Source organism: Miniopterus schreibersii, assembly GCF_964146895.1.
Source record: "Miniopterus schreibersii genome assembly, chromosome: 10".
In the NCBI taxonomy this organism is placed as follows: Eukaryota; Metazoa; Chordata; class Mammalia; order Chiroptera; family Miniopteridae; genus Miniopterus; species Miniopterus schreibersii.
In genome coordinates, this window is record NC_138110.1 from 52,662,627 (window position 1) to 52,671,884 (window position 9,258).

At 56.3% G+C, this 9,258-nt stretch overlaps 1 protein-coding gene across 2 annotated transcripts; it reads right to left on the reverse strand.

The window, feature by feature from the left end:
- Window positions 1–1,699: 1,699 nt before the first annotated feature.
- On the reverse strand, window positions 1,700–8,190 carry WFDC2 (WAP four-disulfide core domain 2). Of its 2 annotated transcripts, none has more exons than XM_081148303.1 (4): window positions 7,814–8,190; window positions 6,638–6,781; window positions 3,940–4,092; window positions 1,700–1,885 (listed from the first exon to the last, which is right to left on the reverse strand). In XM_081148303.1, the coding sequence occupies exons 1-3, from the start codon at window positions 7,890–7,892 to the stop codon at window positions 3,941–3,943; spliced, it is 375 nt and encodes a 124-aa protein (XP_081004429.1). In that variant the 5' UTR covers window positions 7,893–8,190; the 3' UTR covers window positions 1,700–1,885; window position 3,940. The 2 variants fall into 2 exon arrangements, with proteins under 2 accessions (XP_081004429.1, XP_081004428.1); XM_081148302.1 differs by having other exon boundaries at window positions 1,700–1,879; window positions 7,814–7,966.
- Between the last annotated feature and the right edge of the window lie 1,068 nt (window positions 8,191–9,258).

Genomic DNA, 9,258 nt, shown 5'->3' on the forward strand with positions numbered 1-9,258 from the left:
GATGGGGAAGGAGGAGAGGGAGAGAAATAGGGAGGGGGAGAGGAAGAAAGCAAAATAGGTGCGGAATGGAGGAATGGAGAGGGGGGATGTATGTGGAAGAGCAGAGAGGGGCTATTAAAAGAAGGGGGGAGAGAGAGAGACGACAGAGAGAGGACTGCCCAGGTGGGATCACAGTTGGGGCCCGGCCTGGATTAGCCTGCCATGGGCAGCCCTGTTACCTGAGGGTGCCTCCTGCTAAATGGCCAGAGGTCTTGGAGGCGAGGGTTGTGCCAGTATCTACAGCTACAGAACCATCCCTCACTCTGGGCTGACGTTCTGGGCTTTTGTCTGCCCAGAGCTTTGGGAACGTGGGAAACAGCAAGCATGCATCCTGCTCTCTGACCATCTCTCGTCAAGTGAGCAGCACAGGGAAGCCTGCTTACCAGAGTTCTAACTTCTGTTGGGCGGTGTCACCAAGGAAGTGAGGTCAACCCCTCAAGGTTCCATTACCTGGACTCCTTCCAATCAGAGCCACCCAAAGTCCCCTCTGGGCTACTGCTGCTCACCCTCCTTGCCCATGTCATCTCCACACCTATGCACGGATATCCAACACAGCTCCCCGGGAGTGTACCAGCTTCCCGCTTTGAGGAGAGAGCTGAGTTCAGGCCTTTTTCTTATCAGTTTTCAGTCCTGGAAAAGCCTTTGTGCCTCTCAGGGCCTCCCCACTCCCCCAACCGGCACAATGAAGATGACGCTAGACACCATTTTTAAAGGACATCATTAGGTGTAGAGGAAGTGATACCTAGGACACCTTCGGGTACTGAGAGAAGGGAATAGAGGAGATAAAGAGAGAGGGCCATGGAGAAGGGGGACAGAAAAGAGGTGACAGAAAGAGGGGACAGAGAGAAAGAGGGTAGAGTGTGAGGGATAGAGGGGGGAAAGAGAGGGAATAGAAAAGGTGGCCAGATAAAGGGAGAGGAAGGGGTGGGGGGGGGAGGGAGGGAGATAGAAAAAGTCAGGGAAAAGTGAGGAAAGAGAAAGGAAGAGAGAAGAGAGGAAAATAGAGGGGGGACCGAGGGGGAGACAGGAAAAGAGAAAGAGAGAAGGAATTAAAGAGAGGGAGGCTAGACAGAGAGGTGGAGCTATGTCTCTGAAAGGCTACACAAGAAACTGATCTTGGCCGCACGGCACCATAGAAAACAGCTGGTGCTTGAGTTGGAGGGAGGGAGTCAAGGGTGAAAGATGCTTTTCATTCTCACCTTTTAAATTTTGACCCATATGACTATATTGTTTATACCAAACAATGGTTTGACTAGAACCACCACAATAACAAAGGACCCTGGCTTTGCCCCCTTCTTTCTCTGTAACTTGGTGGAGTCCTGTCTACAATGCAGGGCTGTCATCAACCCCTCGGGCTGTCTGTGGACCCAGGAGCTCTGGCCAGGGAATCTCCCAGCGCTGCATCTGGAGCCGAGCGCATGCTGCTGCTATCATCAGAACCCCCAGCAAGCAAGCAGAGTGGTCTCCGAAGCATCCCATCCTCTCTCTGAGCCTGTGTTCTCTTCCATGCTCCTGGGGACGGGCCACCACCTGCACACCAGACGAGCCCTGTAAATCTGTTCACTGTTCACCGCTGATCCCTCTCTGGGCTTTGTGCCTGGATGCTCTGGCCCCCCCCCCCACCCATCTCAACCCAGAGTCAGGGGAGGCAGGGACAGAATGATAAGAACTGAGGCCACAGCCCCACCAGTGCTGGAAGTGGTCACTTTATTGGTTGGAAAAAGAAACTGTGGTCAGCACAGGAGGGAGTGCAGAGGCCAGAAAGAGGGGAGGGCCGCTGGGCTGGAGCCAGATGGGCCAGGCAGGAACTTCCACTCCCTCATTCCTCAGGCTGTGGTGGCTGGAACTGGAAGGAGAAAAGCATAATAAAACCATCAACAACAATATCCACAATACTAGACAAGAGTACCTGCAGCTTAAATTCTGGACCAAAGCTTTGTGACTCCACCCATTTCCCCCCCATACTTTACCTTCTTGAGGCCCTGGGGCTCTGCCTGTACTTCTCCGCAGGTCCTGCACTCACATCTTCTTCTGCTTCAGACTATTCCTAGCACACACCTGGCTATCCCATGGTCCCTGCTGGCTGTGTGGCCTTCCCAAGGAGCCATCGCCATTTATCTCCCCGAGTCTCCCTACCACAAGGAAGTTCCACCAGGCCTCCATTCTTTGGGTTAAGCTGGGATTAGCTGATCAAAGAGGTCTTATTTATCCCATTTTATAAGTAAAATAATTGCAGCTCAGGGAGGTAAAAGGCTAGTTAAGTGTCAGAGCTGAAACTGGAAACTGTGTCTTCCTGACCCAAAAGCCCGGCCATGCTGTTGGCGTTCAAGGAGGTAAGAGAGGGTTGGAATCCTTGGGGAGCTCTGGGCCCTAGGGAGACCGTGGTTCCCTCTCCGGCCCTGAAGGTCATGCCTTGAAATAGCAACTGTGGGGCCTTGGGCTTGTCCTCCCCTCTCTGGGCTTCAGTCTTATCTGTGCAATACTGGGTTCCACTGTGACCTGCCCGTCCCTTGGCTGAGAGCTCGTCAAAGGCAGCAGCAGATCAACAGTGAGGTTTCCACCACAGCGCGCTTTCAGGTCCTTGTTCATTCTGTTTCCTCGGCCTGAAACAGCCTCCTCCCTGCACTTCGCCAGACTGGCCACCTTTCACTCACCCTTCAGGACTGGCTCAGGGTCACCCCTCTGGGAAGCCTGCTCCATCTTCTCCCCAGTCCTGCCCGGGTGAGGTTTTCCTTCTCTGTTCCCACAGCACCCCACCCTTCCCTCCAGTGCAGCACCGACCACAGGCACTGGGAGTGTCTGTCCATTTTCCGCCTCAGCCACTGGCTGCAAGCTCTGCGAGGAAGGGCAGCAGTCACCTGTCCCAGCACTTGGCACAGGGCTGGTGGCACAGTCCTGGGTCACCCAGTGGGCCAGCTGAGCATAGAGTCAGGTTTTGTTCTGCCATACTTCCTTACACTTACTTTAGGACTTAATATTGTTTTAATTATAGATGGGCAGAGAGGCGCCACAATCCTTTCCTTTTAGTGTCAGAGCCACTAGGGGTGGCCGAATATAGCCCCAGCCTGTTGCAGAAGAAGATCCTCAGTTAGCTGATCTCTACTATGTTCATCCTGAAAAGCCAAGAAGCTTCTCAGCAAAAGTAAAGATCAACTCTTCTGCCTCCCACTGGCCATGCAAAGAGCTTCCTATCTCCCCAGGGACCCTCCAGCCACTGTTCCCTCTCCCAAGATACAGCTGCTCCTCTAGCTGTTGCCTTATTTAAGCGCTGTGTTAAGGAAACAAAGGAGTAAATCTCTTTCCCAATGCATCGGCGAATATTGTCCCATTCACTTTCACTTACGTCCCAAACCCAGCCACTGATCTCTCCTGGTCTGTCACCTCCCGCCTGGCATCTTACAGGAGCCTCCTAGTTGGTCCTACCTGCTCTGCCGCTGGCCCTACAGTCTACTCTCTACACAGCAGCCTGACAAGACTTTTCAAATCTAAGTCAGAGCATGTCCGCTTCCAAGGACACAACATATTTGGGTCAACACCAAAGTCCTCAGGAGCTCCCCTGACTGTCCCAAGAAGAAACCCCGGCAATCCCGCTCGGTGCCCACCCCACTCCCACCCCAGTACTCCTATCCCTCTTCATTTTTCTCTCCCTCCCCGGCACTCATCCCCTCTGACATGCTATGTTGCTCCATTTACTGTCCACTAGCTATACACCCCATCAGAGAGAAATTTCCATCTGGTTTGGTCACTCATGAAGCAGCCCCAGCACCTCCAGGAGAGCACGGCCCCTAATAGATGCTCAAGAAATATCTGTTGAGTGGGTGGCAGGTCCTCCTCCTCTACCTCCCCACAGGTGTCATTACATCTGGGCATCAGGGCACTTCCTTCCTCCCACCCACCTACCTCAGAAGACAGGTGTGACGCAGGACACCTTCCCGCAACCATTGAGGCAACATTTCATCTGGTCGGGACACTCGCTGTCCACCTTACACTGGTCCCAGCAGACGCCCAGCGGGGGCAAGGGAAGGTCCATCTTGGGGCAGGAGCCCGGTTTTTCTGCATAGAAAAATGACGGGAAGTGAGCGGAGGGATATGCCAGGGGGGGACACTTACCCACCGCTGACCTCCCACGGCCCTGGCCCTGGAGGATAGCCTGCAACCGCCCCTCCCCGCCCTGCACAGGATTCAGTCCCAGCTCTGCCTCTGCTTAACGCTGTGGCCTAGGGCCAGAATCCCCCAGCGCCCCAAGGCCTCACAGGCGAACAGTGCTGCCCACCTCACGGGGTTGTTGTGAAAGTAACGGGGGCAACAAGCCTGCGCTGATTCTCCCTGAAAAGTCAGACTCCTTTGCAACGAGAATAATAATGAGTAATCAGAACAGTTCCCATTTACTTAGCTCCTTCTATGTGTCAGGTGTTATTCTAAGCACTTGATGAGTATTAACTGGTGTATTAACTCATCGAATCCTCACAATAGCCCTAAGAAAGGGGGAGAGGTATTGTTGCTATTTCCTCATGTTACAGATGAGGAAACAGAGGCACCAAAAGGTTAAGTAATTTGAAAGCCAGGAATCTGGCTTCAGAGTCCGTGTGCCATGCATTGTGCTGCTTTGTAAGCTGTAAAGTGTGGTGCACATGTGAGGGATTATACACCCACAATCTCTACCCACTCCCATATACTCCCATTTACAACCAGGAGCACCATGACCCCCACCCCCCATCCACGCTCCTCACCCATGTGCAGACAAGCATTCTTCCACAACACACACAGGTTGCAGAGATGTGCCACTTACAATGCTCTGTGTAAATCCATTATCTCCTTTAATCCTCACATCAAATATCTCCTCTGTAGGGGATATTTCTAACCGGTTCCTATCACGGATGAAGAAAATGAGGCACAGAGATGTGAAGGCATCACCCAACACACTGCTGGTCACAAGTAAAACCAAGACCTGAGCCCAGCCTTCCAACATCCAGGTTCTCTCTCTCTCTCTCTCTCTCTCTCTCTCTCTCTCTCTCTCTCTCTCTCTCTCTCTCTGTCACACACACACACCCTGCTCCACTTCCTGGGTCAAGGAGAAGGGAACCAGGCTCACTTCCCAGAAGCCCCAGGAGCAGGCCCAGCCAAATGTCAAACACAGGCACAGAGCTGGGTGACTAGCTGCAGAGGACAGGAGTGGCCAACTTCTTAGCACAAAGAAACCCTTTCCTTTGAAAAAGGCAGGGGCCTGGATGCCCAGATGCCCAATGGTTTACTGACAAAACAAGGCACTGTGTATAGAGTATTTACTCTCTACTAAGATATTTTACACACATTATTTTATTTAGCCCTTATGTCACTCCTATAAAGTTTGAGTGAGAGACAAGAACGCAGAGGTTCAGAGAGGTAAAGTGACTTGCTCAGGATCACACAACTAGCAGGTGGCAGAACCAGGATTCTAGTTTAGGAGGCCGCCTAGCCGTGGTCCTCTTCCTGCCTCAGTCTGTCCATCTGAGACAAGGGAACAGCAAAGACTCCACCTAACAGCGGAGACTCCTCTTTTTTTTTTGCCCATCCACCTCTTTCATCTGTCTGCCTGCCTCTTGCTTTCTCTCTCGGTCACCATCTCTCCTTCTGCACCTTCTCTCTCTGGTCCACATTAGAGGTCTGCAGACCCAGAAGCTGCCCCGATGGGCCAGTCCTTTCTCAACCTCCCACCTCCTAGATCATAACTGTCTGAGGTCTCTAATTACAAACTTTCCCAACCCTTGCTGGCATCTTTGGAGAAATAACAAAGTATTCTAGATAAGGGGCAGTGATCACAATAGTTGGTACCCCAGGTCATAGACCTGCTTCTAGTCCTCAGTTTTTCCCTGTGAAAAACCAGAAGCTTGGATTCCATGCTGTCTAATGCCACCTGCTCTGATGGGAGTTTCACGGCCTAGTGGAGAGACTTGAGCTCTAGCGAGTACTTTTTATGGTGCACCTGAGCTTTCCCACACATTCTCTCACTCAGTCCCTAGAGTGGAAGAAAGAGGTTGTTGTAAAGATGAGGAAGGGGGAGGAGTGCTCAGGGGAGAGTCCTTCAAACCACTGGGACAAAAACTGAACCTCCTGGCTATGGCTCCTGCTCAGTCCAGGTCTGCGGTGTGACCTCAGGCAAGAATTTTTCTCTTTCCTAAATCTGAAGATCTCCTCCTGCCTGAATAGAGTAATCTGGGAAGTCTGGCCAGGCCAGGATTCCCAAGTCCTTCCCCTGGTGCTGGGGGAGGTCCCCGGGCAGGGGCTCCGAGAGGGATGAGCGCCCCAGGCCTGGGAACCCAGCTCACTAGCCAGCTCTGGGCTCCCCGCGCCAGGACAGCGTCCCTGCTGTGGGTGCCCGGAAGCCCGTCACGCACCAGAGGCTGGAACACAGGCGGGGCCGGGGGGCCCCCCTCACCGCCCGCTGATCCTCGGCGACGCCTTTGTGTGCCCAGGGTCGAGCCAGCGAGAGCACACACCGATCTGGTTCCAGCCGCCTCGCCTTTGCCAGGGGTGCCCGGGTCCCCGAGCGCCCCCTTCCTGGAACCGGGAGGCTCCCGCCTCCTCCCCGCGCCCCGCCCCGCGGCCACCGCGCAGTTACCGTTGGGTAGGTGGCAGACGGAGGAGCAGCCCGCCTGGCAGCACTTCAGGCCCTGGGCACACTCCCCGTCCGAGCCGCACTCCCGTGTGCAGTTCAGGTCCCCCTTCAGCTCCGGGCACACGCCCGGCTTCTCCGCTCCTGTGCCTGGCAGGCGAGGTGCAGGACGGTCACTTGGAGGCGCGAGCCCCGGTCCCAGAGGATGCCCACCTCCTGCTGCCAGGACCCCAAGTCTCAAGCTTCAAGGAATCCTCAGTCTCTGGTCCTAGGCGCTCCCCTTACAGACTTCAGCGGATCCCACTTCCAGGCCAGGGGTCCCCAACACCGGGGAGTACAGGAGTTACCTAACCCTTGGTTCCAGAGCCCTCTAGCCTCAGGGCTCCTCCTAGCCCCCCCCCCCCAGCTGACTAGGAGCCACCGATGTGTAGGCAGAGGGTCCCCCTCTGCACACAGTCTTCGCCTTCAGCACAAAGCCTCTCTCCGCCTCCAGTACTTTGGACCCCACAAACTACACTCCACGGGGTCACCACCTTAGGCACCAGGGATCCCAAATTTCAGTCTTCCTGGGTGTCCCCACTTCCGCCCCAGGAATCCCACTTCTCTAGCCCGCAGGGAGGCGACGCCTCTGCGCAGCTCCCTCCAGGCCTCCAGGCCCGGCCTCCCTCCCTCCCACCCTCCTTCCCGGCCCGTCCTCCCTCCCTCCGGTCCTCCCTCCCTCCCGGCCTCCCTCCCAGCCTCCCTCCCTCCCTGCCCGGCCTCCCTCCCTCCAGGGCTTTCTCCCTCCCGGCCTCCCTCCCTCCCTCCCAGCCTCCCTCCCTCCCTGCCAGGCCTCCCTCCCTCCCTCCCAGCCTCCCTCCCTCCCTGCCAGGCCTCCCTCCCTCCCGGCCTCCCTCCCTCCAGGCCTCCCTCCCTCCCTCCTGGCCTCCCTTCCTCCCTCCCTGCCTCCCGGCCTTCCTCCCTCCCTCCCGGCCTCCCTCCCTCCCGGCCTCCCTCCCTCCCGGCCTCCCTCCCTCCAGGCCTCCCTCCCTCCCTCCTGGCCTCCCTTCCTCCCTCCCTGCCCGGCCTTCCTCCCTCCCTCCCTCCCTCCCTCCCGGCCTCCCTCCCTGCCCGGCCTCCCTCCCTGCCCGGCCTCCCTCCCTCCGGGCCGCCCTCCCGGCCCGGCCTCCCTGCCGCGCTCACCATTGACCTGGCAGAAGCCGAGCTGCAGCAGGCCCAGCAGCAGGACGGCGGCGAGCAGACGGCAGCGGCCGGTCGTCATGGTGCTGCGCCCGGCGGGGTGCAGGTGAGAGCCGCAGCCTCGGAGATGCGGCGCTTTAAGCGCCCGCGCGGGGGGCGGGGGGCAGGGGCAGGGGCGGGGCCGCGCCGGCGGGGGTAGGCTGCTCGGCCCCGCGGGCGGGCGGGCGGCCACCTCCCGCCGTTTCACAATCCCCTGGGATCAGGTGTCACTCTTGGCCCCGGTGGGAACCAGGAACCTAAGCAGCTTCCAGGCAGGCGCAGCTTGACCAGCCGCAGCCGGACCCTTGTCCACTTCCCCTTCGCCTCCTCCCTCCTGGGGCCTGAGGGCAGGGCCGCGGGAGGAGGGGTCAGGCCCAGCCGGGCTGCTCAGTTCGCGTCCCAACACTCTGGGGTCTCCCCGTAATGCCCAGGGTCGTAGGAGGGGGGTGGGGAGAGCGGGACCTACAGGGAGGCTATCGAGCCTGGGGATTAAGTGGTTGGGTTTGGGGTCAGGGATTAGTGATGGAGGTCTAGTGTCCTGATACAGAGCCCATAGTAAGGGCTAAAAAAAATGCAGTTGTTACGAATAAATGAACCCATTTTGACACAAGAAACTGAGGCCCATATAGGTGAAACACCTATTCGCAGTCTCCAGCCGTTGGGGGCGGGGGGGATGTCCCTCTCTCGTTCGCACATCAGCCGTCTAACAGTCTGACTGTAAGCCAGGCTCTGTGCTCTGTGTCTCATGGAGTCTCCAGGACCTTCCCGGCAAACCTATGCATAGAGTTTGCTTTAGCATCAGCTGCGTATGAGGGATGAACTGGATGCTGGGAGGTTTAGACCCCTCCCGGGCATGCTCCCATGCAATGCTATAGAGACAAGGTTTTGAATCAGGTCCCATTCCATCATAAATATTCTCTAGGTGCCCACGATGTGACACATATGGGGCAAGACACTTGGTTTAGAGAAAGCAGTCAAAGGAACCTTCCTGCATTGGCCTTGGGGTGAGAGTCGGGGTTTGATGACCTCCACCACTTTCCAGCTGAGGGACCTTGAATGAATCACCTCCCTGTTCTGAGCTGACATTTTGTCATCTACGAAGATGATGATAATATCAGAATTCAATGAGAACATGAATGTAATGCTGCTGACATGGAACAGCGGTGTGCTCATTGAGGGCTAGGTCCACATGACGGACACAGGAACACAGCCCTGCCACATAATGGGTACATGGCGTCTCCTGTTACTAAGGAAACTGGTAAGTATATACCAAGCTTTAGAATCCAGGCTGGCAAACGCCAAGACAGGGTTACCCAGGGGTTAGACAAGAAGTGCCTCCAATATCCTTCCTGCTCCGACTATCTGAGATTCTGTGAGCCCCAGGAGGTCTTTGCTGCTGAAGGCTGTAA

Coding starts and splice junctions, on each gene's coding strand:
- WFDC2 (XM_081148303.1), bottom strand. CDS start 7,892: ATGACGACCGGCCGCTGCCGTCTGCTCGCCGCCGTCCTGCTGCTGGGC. Junction 6,782..7,813: donor CGGCTTCTGCCAGGTCAATG/GTGAGCGCGGCA, acceptor CTCGCCTGCCAG/GCACAGGAGCGGAGAAGCCG. Junction 4,093..6,637: donor CGTCTGCCACCTACCCAACG/GTAACTGCGCGG, acceptor TTTTCTATGCAG/AAAAACCGGGCTCCTGCCCC.